Source organism: Marmota monax, unplaced genomic scaffold, assembly GCF_021218885.2.
Source record: "Marmota monax isolate L192 unplaced genomic scaffold, Marmota_monax_Labrador192_F-V1.1 WCK01_AAM20220418_F8-fsc00076, whole genome shotgun sequence".
Lineage (NCBI taxonomy): Eukaryota > Metazoa > Chordata > Mammalia > Rodentia > Sciuridae > Marmota > Marmota monax.
The window spans coordinates 2,075,495-2,094,883 of NW_026692843.1; the positions used below are offsets into that span (position 1 = coordinate 2,075,495).

At 45.8% G+C, this 19,389-nt stretch overlaps 1 protein-coding gene across 1 annotated transcript; it reads right to left on the bottom strand.

Moving 5' to 3' along the window:
- Positions 1–14,646: 14,646 nt before the first annotated feature.
- On the bottom strand, positions 14,647–17,091 carry Nkx1-2 (NK1 homeobox 2). Its single transcript, XM_046448731.1, has 2 exons — positions 16,878–17,091; positions 14,647–15,347 (listed from the first exon to the last, which is right to left on the bottom strand). Exons 1-2 carry the CDS (start codon positions 17,089–17,091, stop codon positions 14,647–14,649), a joined length of 915 nt encoding a protein of 304 aa, XP_046304687.1.
- Between the last annotated feature and the right edge of the window lie 2,298 nt (positions 17,092–19,389).

A 19,389-nucleotide genomic window follows, 5' to 3' on the forward strand; every position in this document is an offset into this window, starting at 1 on the left:
GAAATTTGGTTATCGTTTAGTTTACAACATTTGTTGTATACTGGAAGACAAAGGCCCAGAGAGGAGAAGCCAGTTACCCAATAAGTGAGGAGCAGTCCAGTCCTGTGTCTCTCTGAGGGTTGTGGTGACAACTACAGGTGACAAGATTACATGTCAGTACCATGTTCCACTGGCCTACAGTAATCAGTCAGGGTTTCAGTCGCTAACACACAGCACACTCTAATCCAGGAAAAGTTATGTGCATGTGAGAGAGTGAACCTCAGGGGTGGAGTAATCTGGGTCTTATGCACCAGGGAGGGCCATTATCAGTCCTTGAGCTTGTGGGACTAGAAGTAGGGTTTCCAGAACCCAATGAGTGCGGGGAGTGTGAGGAGAGACAACCTGTCTGGGGTGAGGTCACCCATGACCCCACTGGAAGAAACTGAGTGCTAAGCATCCCACCTCTCCTCTTCTGCCAGATTCCATGTGCACAAATCATTTAGCAGCCAGAGGCCTAAGGAGTCCCTTAAGACAATCCCTACCTGTCAGTCTCATGGAAAACAGATCAGGGTGGGAAATGGAAGTAGAGGGGAAAATGGAAAACATTCTTCACATGTAACTGGCTAAGTCTTGGCTGAACAGAAGTCATGCTATCTGGGAAGCTCAGGGAAGTGGTGTGGGCTCAGAGGCAGAGCTGCGAACAGTAGAGCCAACGTCTACAGGTGTACAGAAAAAGACACCAAAAGGAGTTCAGTCTTCCTAGTTCTAATCTGCCCTAGACCAAGGTCACTTGCTTAGATTGTTATGGCTAGTCCCTCTTTGGAATTCATTAGGAGCAGAGCTTTGCCTTTTATTTCTTTGACATTCCTTCCCACCACCAAAAACAGCATGATTAACTTCCTGGAAGCTGGGTCATTCTGCCCCAAGGGTCAGAAAATCATTCTTTTCTCTAGGGGTCCTGCCCTGCAAATCTGGGCCAGTGTGGGAGGCCAACTGCAGTTCTTAGAACTCTTACAGAACCCAGAAACTGAATTCAGGAGAAGGGCTGAGTATAACACCAAAATATGTTGCAATGCTTAGGACTCAGAGATAAGGCACTCTTTAATGAAAAAGCTTTCGTATGCAAGAATCTGCTGAGAATGTCTGGGTTTTATCTCTTCTCTCTTATCAGAAATAGGTACAAAGAACATAATAGTGTTTTATGATTTCTCTGCAGCTGTTGTTATTTTAGCTTAGTTGTAGGCTGGATAGAACAACCCGCACTCAAAAGTTGCTTTTATTCCACCAATAAACAAAACCGCTCTACTCATATGCATTGTTTGTGCAGTGTAGAAATATCCAAGAAAGCAGCGTGCATGATAAAGATGTTTGAGCTTTTGAAACTTAATAGATTCCAGCAATTAAGTCTATAGGAACCATAAAACCTGGAGAGATAAAGACCCACCCTCATAGCAGATACCACCTAAGATCTAAATTACTTCCATCAGTTCATTCAACCAATGTCCCTTGCATGTCCAGGTGCCTGATTCTGCGTGGAGTTTCACATGAGGTGAGACCATGTGAGACTTACAGGAAGAGAGACAATCAGAAAATGTTCCTTCAACAGATGTGAACAAAAATCTTGCAATTTTGACCATCTGAAAAAGCTGCAGATCAAGAATAGACAACAGTCAATTACTGAGGACCAGAAAAATAATTTACAGGTTAAACAGACTTCTTGCTTTTCCTTCATCACCCACCTTGTTGTTATTTGTTATTATCATAGTCTGCATATACTTGGGCTTCGTATTTTTATCATTTAGAAAATCCACACTGACAACCAAGAAGGAAATCTGATAATAAGCCTCAGAAAATAAGTTTTGGTGATTATTTACCCAGTGGGAGCAATTTTGTTTGGCAAAGTATATTCACCCTAAAAATGTTAGGCAGTTATGTCAGGGACAGAGTAAGTCACCTCCAGTCCTCAATGGCAGGGATCTGGCAGGAGCAAGTTAAGCAAAGCGGTGAGGAGAGTGAGAGAGGGACAGCTGGGGCAAGTTCTGAACTGACATCTGGACTAGGAACGGAACTAGACAGACTCAGGAATTTTTCAGTCAAAATACTGTCCTAATAGGAGAATGAACCTTCCAGGAAAATCTGTTTCCTCTTCCCTGAAGCTGAACTTCACCGTAGAAGTCTAGCCACAGCTCTGTCCTTCCCCCTGTGAGACCCGCCCTACTCTGCAGCTGCAGGGTCTCCTCCTTTGCTTCCTCTCTCTGCTTCTGTCCACTTCTCACCTCCTGCCTGCAGTCCTTATTCACCTTCTAATGTCTCTCTAGCTCTATCTACCCACCCGTCTATCTGTGTTTTCTGCCCAACCAGACTGCAGTTTCTTGAAGGGAGAGCCTGTCTTGCAGGATTTTTACAGCCTTCCAATACATCTCTGCGTCACTTCACATAGGAATTGTTATTTTACTCTTGTCACTGTTCATCTTTTTCCCCCTTGGCAGAACAGGTGACTATGGAAGTATGGTCCTTGGATTCTAAAAGCCCAGGCACCCAAAGCCCTCCCAACCCTAGAGAGTAACAGCCATTTAGATCAAAGCCTTAGAGACTTGAAGGAGGTGGATAGTTTTAAAACACTGTTGTCCATTAACATTTCCCTACTTGTCCTTGTTGAATGACTGTCACATGCTGAAAGACTATCATGTGCCAAAAGAATGTCACATGGGCCAGATAAGTTTATAAAGTCGTGTGCTAGAGAGATGACAATGGATGAATTCTTAGCTTGGGGCGTGAGACCTGGAAGAGAGCCTGTGAGAGTCTTGGGAGTTGGGTGGCTATAACTGGAAGACAATATATACCTGGAAGACAGGATAGGGACAGAACAGAAAATTCTAGAAAAGAAAAGGAGGAGGTCAGTTCAGGTCACCAAGCAAGAGGTGAGGCCTATTTGAATCAGTTCAACTGCAACATTTAAAAAGTGATTCAGTTTGTGCAACTGTAAAAGTCAACTACTTCTTAATATTAAATAATATTGAAAAATAATAAATACATTATTCCAAACATGTGCATTAGAGATGTAATTGCAGGGCTTGGGATGTGGCTCAAGTGGTAGCGTGCTCGCCTGGCATGCGTGAGGCACTGGGTTCGATCCTCAGCACCACATAAAAACAAAATAAAGATATTGTGTTCACCTAAAAAACTAAAAAATAAACATTTTTAAAAAATTTTAAAAAGAGAGATGTAATTGCATAATAGATTTTTAAAGCTGAAAAGAACCATAAAGCCCCGACCTCTGCACTAGGGATCAAACGCAAGGCCTAGAACATGCTAGGTAAGGCAAGCACTCTACCACTGAGTTATATCCCCAGCCCTGTTTTCAAAGACAGTGTCTTACTGTGTAGCTCAGGTGGACCTCAAACTTGTGATCCTCCCACTTCAACCTTTGAAGTAGCTGGGATTTCAGGCATGCACCACTGCACCCAATTTAAAGATTTAAGTTTTTTTTTTTTTCCTTTGTAGTGCTGGGGATTGAACCCAGGGGCCTCCTGCGTACTAGGCAAGCCCTCCACCACTGAGCTCTTTAACAGGTATATACCACCACCCATCTTTTTTGGTTTTGTTTTGGTTTTTGGTACTGGGAACTCAGGGCCTCACTATGCTAAGCACATGCTGTTCCACTGAGCTCTACTCCCAGCCCCAGAATCTACCACTTTTAAAAGAAAAGCAAGATTCCAAGATAAAAGGCCCTGCCAGTGCTAGGACAGTTGAGAAGCCAGCTATTCCACTCGTCAGGTTCCATGTTTGAGACAATCCAAAGCAAGAATTTAGACTAAAATTCAAAAAAGTTAAAGAAAAATGATAGACAAAAATTTAAAGTAGTGGGATGCCATGTCTGATGGCACATGCCTCCCAGTGACTGGGGAATGGCTGGATGGCAAGTTGAAGGTCAGCCTCAGCAACTTAGGAGGACCCATACTTAAGAGACCCTGCCTCAAAATAAAAAAAATAAAAAGGTGTGGGAATGTAGCTCAGTGGTAAAGCACCCCTGGTTTAATTGCCAGTACCAAAACAAAAGAAACAGAAAAATAATCAGCAGCAATGTTTATTTAGAAAATATTATATCATTCATTAATTTAAAAATAAGATAAGCTTCAAATACTAGTTAAATATTGACACCCTTATCAGCTTAGGTACTCAGAGGCTCAGAGTATTTTGCAACAATTTTTTATTGATTCCATGAAGTGAAGGCTAACTCTGGATTTGGAAGCTTGGATTACTTTTATTACTTTTCTTTTGAGGATTTTAATTCTGAATCTTTTTAATTGGGACTCTAATTTTTAAAATCTTTTAAATTCCATGATTCATTCATTGAAAATAACTCAGACTTTTTTCCCTCATTAATAAATGTAGTTTTAATATTCTTTTAATTACAAAGTTAAATGTCATTAAATAAATATAATATGGTATTATAAGCCATTTTATCTTTGCTGAAGACGTTTGCAATTTTGTCCTCAGAATTTTTTGTTTGTTGTTTGTTTGTTTGTTACAAGGAATTGAACCCAGAGGTACTATACCACTGAGTTATACCTGAGTCCTCTTTATTTTTTATTTTGAAACAGGGCCTTGCTTAGTTTCCCAGGCTGGCCTCAAACCTACACTACCCCCTGCTTCAGCATCATGAGTCACTGGGATTACAGGTGTGTACCACCACACATGGCTGCTCAGAATTTTGCTGAGTCAATGTACCATTTTACAAAATCATGCCATGGACAGCAAAGCCAGTCCTGATATTTGGGTCACCAATAAGCTCTGCATTTGTGTCTGTCCCATCCTTAATAATGATATGTGTCCTTGTCCTTCTTTTGCCCTGGATTTTCCCCAAAGCATTCAGTGATGAAGACGAATTAAATCATTAAAGATGAGAAATTATATTGTTTCCTGATATCTTGTTTGACTTATTTCATTGATTAAACAAATTACCATGTTTTCTGACTTCTATATTAGTTTAAACATACCATAGAGCACCAGATGATGTCCAATATGTTGATCTCCCCATTTTTAATTCAACTTTGAACTATTTTTACACTGTCTTCCAATTCACTGGGCACTGTGCAGAGCTCCCAGAAGAATCAAAGACACCAAATAAGTTGCAGCTCCTGCCTTGTGAGTTGAGGCAGGTAAATGCTGTGTTCAGCTAGACTGGCATGAGTCTGACTATGGTCAGTATTCTAAGGAAGGTATTGACTAGATGCCAGAGCACTGAACTCCAAGTCTTGTGGTGGTGGGCAAGCAGAGTCTTCAGTCAGATAGTTCTGCTGGGTCACCTGAGATCCTGAGGCTCATGTGCCCTGTAACATGGGTTGTTCTGAAGATCACAATAGATGCAGCACTTCTAAAACACCCAGCCACTTTGGAGCCACCTAGCAGCTCAATCCATGATGCTGTTATTAATTTTATTTATAGTGATGAGTAAAAGTTCTATTGCAAGTCCGCATGAGTATCATCCAATTTTGAATCTTCTTCTACAGAGATTCTTATTGAAATCTCAACATAACATGTATATTTTTAAAAGCTTAAAATGTGCCCCTTAAAAAGGCAATGATGACACACCTATAATCCCAGCAGCTCGGTAGGCTGAGGCAGGAGGATCACAGGTTCAAAGCCAGCCTCAGCCATGGTGAGGCACTGAGCAACTCAATGAGACCCTGTCTCTAAATAAAATACAAAATAGGGCTGCGGATGTGGCTCAGTGGTCGAGTGCCCTGAGTTCAATCCCCTGTACCAAAAAAATGAAAAAATAAAATAAAAAGGCAATGATGTCTTATTACTAGGATCCTGCTGGAGTAATTTTATTTAGAAAATGAAACTGTTTTGATCTGTTGGAGGAAGTGTGGAAAGGGTAGCTCAGGAACCTGCTCCTACGTGGAGTCCCTTCTGCTGCTCCTTGGAGGAGGGAAGTCCACATTGCCAGCTTCACCTCAATTTGGCCTTCTTTTGCTACTGGCCAGATTTTAGTAACACCTGTCTTGTTACCTCCCAAGGAAGCTTGAGTTCCATCTCAGGAGGTAGCCCAGTGCCCCACCGGCCAGATCATCAAAAGAGAGCTGCAGTTCCCTTCCAGATTTCCAAAGGTTGATGCTAGAACATTCTACCTTAAATTCCAGCACCACTTTCCTCTTTGACATTTTCTGTCCCAGGCAACTTTTTCTTTTTGTTTTGTGAATAATACACTTGCTTCCTTCACAAATCAAGGTAAATCAGAAAGCGCACCTGGGAAGTCCCTTCTCTGCTCCAACCCACTCAGTCCACTCTCACCCGCAACCCTTGATATTGTTTTCTTATATCCTTCCAGTGGTTCTTCACGCAAAAGAAATAAATATAGTCATTGTTTTCTTCACCCAAGATAGCAGGTTATGTGTGCTCTTTGTACCTTGCCTTTAATATGCCCGACTCTGTCTGGGTCAATGTGACGAGGAGAACTATCTCGTTTTTGTTTATAGGTATGTTAATAGCCCCAGATTGTTGGACACTTGGGCAATTTCCAATCTTCCTATGACCGTGTCATACTAGGTATCCTTGTCTCTGACATATCGTGCAGGTATATCTATAGGATAAAGTCCTAGAGGGAGAGTGCTGGCTCAAAGAACTGGCCTACAGCCCTGTCAAGGCAAAGACATCTCACGCCAGGGCTGGGAAGACAGCAAAGCTGAGGGCCCAGTGTGTGGCCTGTGGGCGGGGGCCAGCCTCTCAGTGAGATAGTGCAGAAATTGATAGTAGCCATATCTTGTTGTTGTGATGATCATTTTTCTAAATATTTCAATTTTATTGTTTTTTAGTCTAGGGTAACTAAAAGAGATAAATTACTTCTTTTTAAAAAATATTTTTTAGTTGTCAATGTACCTTTACTTTATTTATTTATATGTGGTGCTGAGGATCGAACCCAGTGCCTCACACATGCTAGGCAAGCACTCTACCACTGAGCCCCAGCCCCGGCCCAAGAAATTACTTCTTATTGCTATGCCAAATCCATTCAAAACTGCTCATAAAGGAAGAATGTTTCCAATGTTAAAACAACTTCTTTATTAATGTGGGAGGGTCTTTCAAATGATTTTGAATTCAAAAGATTTATCATCCAGACATGTTGTATTTATTTATTCATTTTGGTACTGGGGATTGAACCCAGGGATGCTAAACCATTAAGCCACATCCCCAGCCTGTTTTGACACAGGGTCTTCCTAAATTGCTTAGGGACTCCCTAAGTTGCTGAGGCTGTCTTTGATCTCATAATTCTCCTGCCTCAGCCTCCTGAGCTGCTAGGATTACAGGTGTGCGCCACCATGCCCAGCCAGACTTTTTTTTTCCCTCTTTTCCCTCCTTTTTTTGTTTTTTAGTTGTGGATGGACACAATATATTTATTTGTTTGTTTGTTTATGTATGTGGTGCTGAGGATTGAACCCAGTGTCTCACATGTGCTCAGCAAGTCCTCTACCACTGAGCTACAACCCCGAGCCTTATCATCAGGACTTTTGAAAACATTGCTGAAGAATAGAACTATCCCTAATATCAAAGAATAAAATGAAATCAGACTAACCAGAAAGTGAAAGCAAATTTCCATCATTTATCAGCCACTGATTGAATACCAGCATACTGGGGAATAAGAGATAACAGACCTGCCAAACACATGGATGAATCTCCAGGGCTGGGGAGATTCCCATGTGGAACAAGGGGACAGCAACACAATACCAATCAGAACAGGTTAGCACCTGGTATGAGCTCTTCACTGCCAGAGATCTGGACTCCCAGGCAGAGAAAAGCCAAGCATCAGGGAATTAGCCTGTCTGCCAGGACACCAATCTCCAAGAAGAGAGGAAGGGGTATAAAGTGAAATATGGATGTGCAAGAAGAAAAGGTTAAAAATTCTACGTATGTGGTATAATCTCAAATTTGCAGTGAGACCATCTGTTAGCACTGTAGTGTATGTATACAGTTTAAATACATACATATCTTGAGGATGAAGGCTCATTATTTTTTATTGCAAAAATATGAGACTAAAAATGCCAAAGAGCCATGGGACTCCATCCACGGGAAGGACCAGAGGGCAAGGACCAGGTTGTTCTTGCTTTCCACTGTGTCCCCAGGGCCTAGCACTGTGCCTGGCACACAGAAAATGAAGAGGATTGTGTGGGCTCTGTCACAGCCCTGAATAAGCACTCACATCTAGGGCCCAGGTGCTGCCACAGGGGTGGTCACTAAGTATTGAAGCTTCTAAAGAGAGAGTCAGGACAAAACACCCTAGCACCTCTGTCCTACCTTGGAGTTCTTACTCCAACACAGTATGCTCATCTTGTTGAATTGAAAAGAAATTCTAAACTAGTGGATCCAATTACGTGGGTTCATATTGCACAGACACATGGAAGCCCACACCCAGGAAGGCAGCGTTCTCTAAACCACTGAAGGTAGTTCCACTTCCTGCCTTTAGGAAACCCTGATAGAAGCCAAGGACTGACAGACAGCGCTGACCTTGTCTTGGCAATAGCTTGAACTCCTTTGTCAGTAATGTTTTGCCAGGCTCTGGGGGCATGAAATGCCGTCGCGACCTTTCCGAACACAAACCAGGTCTGTATGTGACAAACCTGGCAAAGGTGGAAATAGTAGCCCGTTTGTTTCCAGCCTGAATTCCAAATGACATCAGTGCTAAGGACAATGATTCTTTGTACAGAAACAGCTGACAAAAAAAAAAAAAAAAAAAAAAACATGGCACTTTCTTCACACTGGCACCAACTGAGCACCTATCTGTGACCTTCACGCACTTGATTTCTCAGTTGGTGCTCAGGAAATGAGGGAAGGGAGGAGGGGTCTTGGGACCATACACATATTTTAAGGCGCAAAAGAAACAGGGGTGGGGATATAAATGTTTTGGACGTATAAAGGGCTTTTAAAATGCAACAGGACAAATTACCCAATTAGAAGATGACTAAAAGGTCTCCAATGGATTTTCTCCCAAGAAGACAGACAAATGGCCTGAAGCACATGTGAAGACCTCAGAGTCCTCGGTCAATGTGTATGGCAGTTAGCTTTCCATTACTGTAACAAAAACCTGTGGCAATTAACTCAGTAAGGGAACAGGTTTGTGTTGTATCACAGTTTCAGACATAGCAGTCCATGGTCATTTGGCTCCGGCTCTGCTGGACTTGTGGGGACACAGAACATCATAGTGGGAGTATGTGGCCTGTTTCCTCATGGTGGCCAGAAACCAAAATATAAAGCTAAGAGAAAGAAAGGGGAAAGGGTTCGGGTCTCCGTACCCTCTTTAAGAGCACACCCCCGTGATCCAACTTCTTTCTCTGAGGTTGCGCCTCCTAAGGGCTCCACCCCTTCTCAATAAGGCCCCAGGCTGGTGTGCAGATCTTCACAGGTGGGCCTGAGGGGGGCGTTCAAGAGACAAACTGCAGCATTAGGGAAATACAAATCAGAACCACCAGAGGCCACTTCCCATCTGCTAGGATGGTTTTGATTTAATAAAAGGCATAGAGAAAATAGCAGGTGTTGTCAGCATGTGGAGAACTGGAGATCCTCACACACTGCTGGCGGAAAAGACAGGGCAGTACTGCCAAAAACAGCTAGATGGTTCCTCAACATTTTAAACATGGAATTAACACAGAAAGAGCAAACAATGGAATACCCTTTCAATCCAGTACTGATGCTTTGCCTTGGCCACGAAATGCCCAAACGGCTCCTGGATTATTTGAAGATATGTAACCAAATATTTTACATATGATTGGTGGCCCCACACCTAATTTAGATCACCTTGGAGTCACCAGGCCTGGATTTCAGGTTCTGTTCTTTTTCTTACTAGTTGTGCGATCTTGGGCAAATCACTTCCTGTCGAAGAGTCAGTTTATTTTACCAGTAAAGGGATTAGGTAAGACACATGGCCAGACTCTTTACCAAAACAAATACCAAATGGCCCAGAGAACTCTGGAGGTATAGTCAGCATGGTATCTTCCCAGGAAATGAATATTAAAGCCAAATGTGTACTACAGAATCCTCAGAGAGGGCTGGGGCTGCGGATCAGTGGTAGAGTGCTTGCCTAGCATGTGTGAGGCACTGGGTTTCATTCCAAGCCCCGCATATAAATAAGTAAAAAATAAAGGTCCATCGACAACTAAAAAAAGAACTGGCTTGAAAAAAAAATAATCATTGGAGAGAAAGAGGTGGGCAATCCAAAGTGCTGGGAGGGTGCGGAGCACCTGGACTCTCATTCACTGCAGATGGGGATGAAAATTGCTAAAACTGCAATGGAAAAGTGTTTGGTGGTATCTACTAAAGCTAGACTTACATATGCACAGTAATTCCCCTCCTAGGTTTATTACCTGGGGATTATGAAGATGCATTTACCAAAAAGACACCTATAAGACAGTTGAGCTGTAAGAGCCCTGAACCAGAAAATACGCAATTACCCACCAACAGTAGAGTAGATAAATAAGTTGTGTTTTTATGAAATATGAAAAACAGCATTAGTAATTAGAATGAAGAATCTACAACTAAACAAAAGAACAGAGGAAATTCATCAATATGTCAGGCGAAAAAAAGCCAGACACACAAAAAAATAGTATACAGTATATGATCCCAGTTGTAGAATTAAAAGATAAACTAGACACACATACTCTCTGCAGTTGGGAATCAGGAGAGTGGCTGCCTTTGGGAAGGGTAATCATACCTGGGGACACAAGAGACACTGGGGCACTGGTGACACACCATTCCTTGATCTGAATGCTGGTTATACAGGTGTAGCCCAAGTATGAAAAACACACAACTCGGCAGCAGAATACAATAGACACTAGTATGGCAGTATGTAAAAAAGTGGATGTGTAACCAATGTGAATCTGCAATATGTATACGGGGTAAAAATGGGAGTTCATAATCTGCTTGAATCAAATGTATGAAATATGATATGTCAAGAGCTTTGTAATGTTTTGAACAACTAATAATAAAAAAAGTGAAAAAAAAAGAAAAACACACAACGCTGTATACATCTGATATATTCAGTTTTCCGAATGCTTATTATGCTGCAAAATTTTTTTTGTTTGTTTAAGCAAGATTGTTGGGTTACGTAGAGCTTCTTTAAGGTCTTTTCTGGCTTTGGCTGGAATGACAACTACCATCATCCCACTGGACACTAAGCTAAGTGATTTCCATGTAACCTCTCAGGTCCGGTCCATTGTCCTCTGAGGTAGGCCTATGGTGAAGACACTGAGGCACAAGGACATCAGTAACTTGCCAAAGTCATGTATGCCTTGAAGGGTGGAAGAGGCTCGACCAGCCTGGCTGGGGCCAGCCACATTGTGGGCACCACAATCTCCCACCTCAACTTTAATCCTTGTGAACCAGGAAGTGTCGGGGTGTCGCTCAGAGTGAAGCTGCTACCTGACACTAGGGCCTTCACTATCCTGTCCCCTTGTCACCTGAGAAGCTTTCCTCCATGTCTAAGACACTTTTTCTTTCCCTGAATCCATGTCACTGACCATAGGATGAAATTAGAATTTTAAGTGCACCTAGGACTGGGCACAGTGGCACATGCCTATAATCCCAGCCACTTGGGGAGTTGAGGCAAGAGGATTGCAAGTTAGGGGCCAACCTCAGGAACTTAGCAAGGCCCTGTCTCAAAATAAAAAATAGAAAGGGCTGGGGATGCAGCTGAGTGTAAATCATCCCTGGGTTCAATTTCTAGTACCAAATATATAAATAATAAAAATAAATAAATAAATAAATAAATGCATTTGGCATTTATTGAAGTATTTCTTGTATTACTCAAAAATTTAAAAACTAGTCAAATCAGTTCTGAAGAGTTATTTTTAAAATGACAAACATGGTAATCTAATTAAAAAATCTGTGATCTTGCTTTACTTTTGCTACAAAAATGGCCCTAATGCATGTCTGTATAAACTGCATGCAAAAGTAGCTATTCTGTGTGTATCTAGCTGCAGTCCAGAAAGGTGGTTTAAGAAAGAACTCTGTGAGTGCTAGCTGGTGGGAGAGAAGTACATATATAGATCCTCTGATAATAATAATAATAATATTTAATAATCATAAGGTTATTAAATAGTGCCAGGCTTGGTGGAGCATGCCTGTAATCCCAGCTACTCCAGAGGCTGAGGCGGGAGATGGCAAGTTCAAGGCCAGCCTCTGCAACTTAGCAATATCCTGTCTCAAAATTTTAAAAGGAGCAGGAGCAGTGGAGGGGTTGGGGGGATGCCTAGGGATGTAGCTCAGTGATAGGGTGCCTCTGGTTTCAGTCCTCAGTACCTCCAAAAAAGAAGGGAGGGTTTACCAATAGAGAGCAAGAAATAAACAAGAAAGCATTACAAAAAAGAATTTATTAGGCTGACACACCAATAGAATGAGTCTAAGGATTTGATTGCAAAGCCAAACCCTAATGTTAAAGCAGCAGAAGTTGAAAGTCACACACCTCAAGGACCACTCTGTGACCATTTGTGGAAGGGAGAACAGTCTGCACACAGACACACCTCCCTCCCTCTCCACTCCCTCTCTTCAGCTGCAGTCGGATTCTGGTACCTGAGAGGACTGGAATGAAATGCTTCCCACTTATTACAGAAAATACAGATCTGGCCTCCATGTGCTTGAATTGCTGGTTCCTAGGCATGGAATGTTGCTTTTGAGAAGCCAACAAATAGTTATTGGAAGAGCATTTACCCATATGTGAAGTTAATAGAAATTATATTCTCAATTACAGTAATTGCATTTTTAATCTCATCTGGCACCAACTGTCCTTTAGAAAGTCATAATGTTTTGTTTGGGGACATTCTTCTTTAGAATAGAAGGAAAAATCTAATTAGCAAATAACACATAAATAACACAAACTCTCAAATCTCATGAGAGTCTTAATTTAAGTCAGGAAAAAGGGGGAACATTTTCTATCCTTCCTGATAATAATAGAACTAGATATTTCAAGATTATAATATCATGGAGTGAGTGTTCACATTACCAAACAGTGTGCTTTTACTTTGAAGACAGTACTCATTAAATGTAATTACTAGTGGTATAGGCTACCAAGAAATAGCAAGGAATAGTCCCCATACTGATATCAACTGGCCTGAAGCAATCAAAGTGAGAATGAAGAATACATGGCATAGAGCTGGGGCCACCGGGGTTTCTGAGATGTGGCTTCAAGATCATATCACATAGAACACTAATGCAGAGGTATTCCAAACAACACTGGCAAAAATTTTATAGAAAAGGTAATTTTTAAAGGGTGACAATAAAAGCAGCAGTTAGAACGCAGGTATTAAGTCCCTCAGTTGAGTCCTTTACAAACAAGAGATTAGCCTCCATGTAGCCCTTTACACTCAGTAAGTATATATATAAATTTTCCCCAGCCTCTTTTGCTTGGTTCACCATCATGGAGAATCTATTTAGAACAGGAATTATTTTCAAGTCAGAATCTTAGATGAAGATCAAAAAATGTTAAGTTTGTGCTTTAAAAAAAAAACAGTCCACGAGCCAGGCGCGATGGCGCATGCCTGTAATCCCAGCGGCTCGGGAGGCTGAGGCAGGAGGTTTTCGAGTTCAAAGCCAGCCTCTGCAACAGCGAGGTGCTAAGCAACTCAGTGAGACCCTGTCTCTAAATAAAATACAAAACAGGGCTGGAGATGGGGCTCAGTGGTAAAGTGCCCCTGAGTTCAATCCCCAGTAGCAAAAAAATAAAATAAAATAAAAAGACTTAAGTTTGTATCAAACACTGCACATCAAAATAGTCGGACTGACATGGATTTCATGATTTCCGTGGCCCATCATTCCCTTCATTATCCTATTTACGGACCTCTGCTGTGGCTTGTCCAAGCTGTTCTCAAAACCTGCAGTACATGGCAGCCAACCGGTCTTCTTCAGCAGGCAAGTCTAGCCAAAATACTGCAGGACTTTTCCTACCACAGACTTCTGGCCTGCTCAGAAAAATAAAGTACCCATTCTCCCGAAAATAACCTGTGCGGTCTGTTAGAAACAGCGCTATGCCCAAATCCGAATCTCAAATGAAGACCTAGAGATGTTGTTTTATGCATTTTACAAAACAGACCACTCTGCTGCGGCAGTGTGTGCGCCGTGGGCCCCGCTCTCTCCAGCTTTGTTCGGACTCTGGATCTGAGCCAAAACCAAGTATCACGAGGGAAGCACTGAGCTGGGAAGAGGGAAAGCCCCTCCCTGCTGAGTGGGCTGGAACTTAGAAGACTCCATGCTAGGTGTGAGCTATGGCACTGGTAGTCTTCACCCCCTCCCTTCTCCATCTGGCAACTCGGTTAGCCCAGCACCTAATATCCTGACTCTTAAAAGAGAGCCCTTGAACTGCATTAAACCTGACGGAAAGTGAAGAGCAAGGTCTAGAAACGGAGAGATTTTAGGAGTCGGGAAACTTCCCGACCCCTTGGTGGCCCGCGTGTAGTCTGGGGTCTACTTCGCTGGAAGGGCTGCGGCTCGCCGACAAGCAGCTTCTCCCCGCCCTCTGGTGGCAAGTCCCGCAGCTGGAAGGGAAGGGGCGCGCAGACACCTGTGCACCAGGAGGGGGCGGTCCGTGCACGCCCGAGCCCCTCTAAAGTGAGGGGGGGGGCATACCACGATGCCAATCACTCGTGAACCCCTGCCAAACTGCGGGCACTGGAGACTACGGGTTCATAGATGCGGGGCGTAGAATGGGGTCAAGTAGGAGGGCCCCAGAAAGGGCGCGAAGGGGGTCCCGGTGGCGGACAAGGGGAAGGAGGCGGCAGCGGTGGCGGCCGGGAAGAGGACGTTGGCTGCGGAGTAGGAGGGGAAAGTCTGGAAGGAAAGAGTGCCGGGGCCTGGGGGTCCGGGACTGCCTCCTGTACCGCTGCCCCCTGCCGCACCCGGCGTCCCAGGCTGAGGCGCACCGCCGCCCCCTTGCGCCGCGCCGTCGGCGCCCGGGTTCTGCTTCTTCCACTTGGTCCTGCGGTTCTGGAACCAGATTTTGACCTGTGTCTCAGTGAGGCTGAGCGACAGCGCTAGGTTCAGACGCTCGCACACCGACAGGTAGCGCGTGGACCGGAACTTGTTCTCCAAGGCCACCAGCTGCTCGTAGGTGAAGGCGGTGCGCGCTCGCCGCGGCTTGGCGCAGCTGGGCTCAGCTCGCCGGCGCCGAGGCCTCGGGGAACCAGGAGAGCTGGGACAGCCGATGAGGGCGCCTTCGCCGTCCGCTTTGCTCTCTCCACCCGCCAACACCGCCGCCCGGACCTCGTGGGGGCGCGCGGGGCCCACCAGAGCGCGCGCAGGTCCCGAGTCCTCTGCGTCCTCCTCTTCCTCTTCGGCCTCGGAACCCTCAAGGGGGGACGCTGGACCGGCGCCTTGGCCAGTAGTATCTAAGGGAGAAGGGGGAGGTTACCAGAAGCCCGGAACGACCTGGCCCTAAACCTCTTCTTGAGAGCATTCAGCTCTCCCCTTAAAACAACCCCCAGTTCCGTGCCCTTCCACACATCACGCTCCGCTATTCGCGAAAGCACATTCTCATAAGCAGATTTAGGGGTACGGTGTCCTGTTGCCCTTTACAAATCTGCAACCAAGTAAGCATCCAAGAAGTATCTGTTGAATGAATGGCACTCAACCCGCATCAAGAAAGAACAGTGACCTTTTGGGGGAGTGGTTGTACATGAAGACCTCGAGGCGTTGAGGCGTCGAGTGCGTTTAGGGCAGCGTCTCCCCAGTCCCTAGAAGCCTATTTTGGTGCGGGACTCCTAGCAATTAAAGAAGAAGTTATTAAGCCCTCCACCTCCCCCCCCCCCCGCTTTAAGGTGAAATTCCCCCTTTCCCATCTTCTCTCTCCTGCCGTGTTAATAGAGTTTCAGATTTGTGCGGGGCCAGATCGATAGATGTCATCTATTAAAGGTAAGTTTTAATCGAACAATATTAGGATCAGACAGGGAAAGGGGGTTTGAAGTCGGTACCTGCAAGCTGCGGGCAGGAGATATGCAGGCGCCAGTAATAGAATATCGATCAAGGGGATGGGGGAAGGGGAGCTCGGCCCCTCCGAGAGACGATCCGAACAATTACCAGGCCGGTAGCCCGGGCCAAGCGCGGCCGCCAGAGGCGCCAGGGGCCCCAGACAATCACCACCAAACTTGGAGACAGGAGCAGGAGGTTGGGAGGCATTCAGCCTCCTCAGAGACCTGACTGTGGGCATCCCTCCAGGGAATCTCATACCCACGTCCCAGCCAGTACGAGTCTTTCTGTCTTTCCTCCTTCTTTCCACCCACAAACTTTCCTAGACCCTTCCTCAGGTGTCCACCAATGTCAGGGGTTAAATCAAAAAGGGTTTCCAGGAAAAAGTACTAAAAGCTTCCCATCATCGAGGCCCTGCTCCCAGTCCCAGTCCACAGTTGGGTCTGGAGTGTTAAGAAATAGGCGCCTGTTTACTCACTGAGATCCCAGACACAGGCCATGGCCTCAGTTCTCACATCCATAAAATGGGATGATGTTAACGATGCTATCTACCTCAAAGATTTCAAACTTTCATTACCTTAATCCCAGCTCCTAGTCCAGGTTCTAGCACGTGAGGAGCACATTCAATGCCTGTTAAATGAGTGAGCCTGGCAAGGTTAGGTGTTAGTTTTCACTGCAAGCAATCAGAGCTGTGGTGCTCACCCGCTTGACAGGTATACGGGGATAAGGTTTCCAGGTGCCCCCGAATTCAGGTAGCCTCCTCTCGGTCTCAACCGTATTCCGAGGCGGGGATGGGGGGCACACGTCCCACCTGCTCCGGTCCGCCTTCTCTCTTTCAGAAGGCGGGTTAAGGAACCATTCACCAGGCCCTGGCTCTCCAGCCGCCCCACCCCATACCCCGCGACTTACAAGCCCTGTACATCACTTGGGCTGGGATCGCCTCGCATTCTTACCAAAGGTCTCCTGCTGTCGGACCCGGTTCCCAGGTCTGGTGTCCTTCCCGGCTTCGACCTCCGCCAAACTTTTCTTGGCTTCCGGGGGAGCGAGGCGCGCGGCGGGGAGCGCAGTGCGGGTGAACTTCTGCGGGTCCAAAATATCCAGGACCGAGAAGGAGATCTTGTGGTGGGAGGGAGCCGCCTTGGCCCCTCCGTCCTGCCATGCCAGCATACCCGCAGCCCGCGGGCCGCCCGGCGGTGCCGGGTCGGGGATGGTGGTGCTCTGGCTTGCCTTGGCTGTAGCTCGGCCGCAGCTCTCTAAGCGCGAATCCGGTTTGCTTGGCCAAGTGAAGCTGGGGAGGGGAGCGGGGAGGCGGGGCGGGAAGAGAGCCCCGGGGGGCTGCGCGCGGATTGGCACTTGCGCGGCCCAGGCCCCCGCCACGTGCAGGTCGCGCTAGCAGCAGCCTCAGGTCTAGCCCTAGCCACCGGCGCTGCTCCGGGCTAGCCAGAGATGCCGGCGCCGGTGCGCGCGCCCGGCCCGCGAGGATACCGAGCCTCCGCCCCACCCGCGGAGACTTCTGCAAGTGCGCTAGGGAAGCTTTCACCCCGCACATCTCCGCTATTCACACGAACACCTCTGACTTGAAACTGCGCGCTTTCTCCTGTGCACCTGCCTTTGACTTGGAAACGACCCCTCCCGCCCCACCTGTGATCCACAGGAATAACTTCAGACCCATTTGCCTCCTATTTTAAAACCCTTCTGTTCTCACGGTTTACAGTTTACCAAGCCCTTGGACTTTCTAGATCTTTCGATTCCTTGAGAATCCCCGTGAGGTGGGCGTGACCTGGCTCAGACTATCATCCTGTTTTAAAGATGAGGAAATTGAGATCCAAAGTAAGCAGTGATCTATCTGCCCAGGGTCTCCGTTAGTTGATGACAGAGTCTGAGCTAGACCAGTGGGGTTTTTTGTTTGTTTGTTTTTGCTTTTGTTTTTTCAGTAAAATCCTGCACCACAAAAAAAATCGTGTCTTTCCCGTCCACCTAGGGGAGGAACAGGGTAAGAGAGCAGCAAGGGTTTGGGGTAGGGGCCCCTCCTCTGCCAGGCAGGTTGCGGGCTCAGGGCCAGGTGAGACCCTAGTTTATGTGACTGCTAGCACAAGCTTTGATGCCCCCGGTGGGACGCTCTTCCCAGATACCATCATTTGCATCAGAAATTGTGTCTAGGGGAATAGGCTGCTTCGCTGACCCACATCCTCTCCCAGCCCCAAGAAGGGAAAGGTTAAAAAATACCTGTCTGGTTTGAATTTAAGATCAAAGAGAGACTGTTGAAAAGGCCCCCTTCTGCCCCTCAAGCCCCGCCCCGCGGCCGCGGGCTGCAACGCGGAGGGAGGCTTCACCAGCCACACCCTGCTAACATTCCTTCTTTTGTCATTTGCAGTCCCGGAGCACTAGGCATTTATTTCAGCGGCAAATTCTGAGGCTTTCCTAGACCTCCGCCCACAGCTACTTCTAACTCTGCTGCTGCTTTCTTCCCGGCCCCATGCGGTTTCCAAACAATGACTCGGCAATTAATATTGTCTGAGCAGGTAAGAAGTAGGAAGAGGAGGAGAAACCTTCTCATTAAAGTGCTGGGGGCCGCTAATCCCATGTGTTATTGAAGAGGAGTCCAGAGAGGCCCGCTCCTGGTAGCTTTTCTCATTCAAACCTCTCGGCCCCTCCCAGAGGTGGCCACTGTATTCCCTGCGGACTTTAAAGCCCTGCCGAAATTCACGCTCGCTCCAGTCCTGAAGTGCAAATGGATGTGCTTTTAAAGCTCGGGGAAAGGAAGTGCCTTTCCCAAGCCCACGGGCCCACCCCCTGCCAAGGGAACACACACCTCGTGAAACCCAGAGAAAAGACAACCTGGAACTAAAAGGCAGCACCCAGGACCCGTAAACCCAGACCCTTCCCCAATACACATAGGGTACGTTTTCTGTTTAGACAACGCTTTCTCGCCCAATTCTCACTTGTCCTTCCCCCTCTTTTTTCTTGTCCCTCCCCTACTGATCCTGGCCCCTTCTCCCTTTTCGGTCCCCTTATTATATGGATTGTTGTGCTTAGATTCTTCTGAGTAGCTGGGAGACTTAGGAATAGGTCTCCATCAGGTTACTCCAGAATAGAAAGAGTGAATGTGGCTTCCCAGAGTCCCTCCTCTTCCTCTGCCCCTGAAGAAACCCCAAGACAATTTCACAGCATGGTGGTCTGGCATTCCAGACCCAAAGGAGAGGAACCAGGAAGGCCCCAGCCTTCCCAGGGATCCTCTGAGTACATCTTACAAATAGCCTCAAAAATTTTTTCTGAATATTTTATTTGATAAGACTCACCTTGAAGTCTACAGGTGTGGAATATAGGAAAAAAGCCAAAAAAGGAGAAGCAACAAATCAGAGAGGAAGTCAAGAACATATGGAGACCCTAGCCTTTAAATCTGTGAATCCTTAAGAATGCTTTCTTTTCATGATTGTTAAATTCTCCTTGCCCTTAGTTTTTCCA

Coding starts and splice junctions, on each gene's coding strand:
- Nkx1-2 (XM_046448731.1), bottom strand. CDS start 17,091: ATGCTGGCATGGCAGGACGGAGGGGCCAAGGCGGCTCCCTCCCACCAC. Junction 15,348..16,877: donor CCGACAGCAGGAGACCTTTG/GTAAGAATGCGA, acceptor CTTCTCCCTTAG/ATACTACTGGCCAAGGCGCC.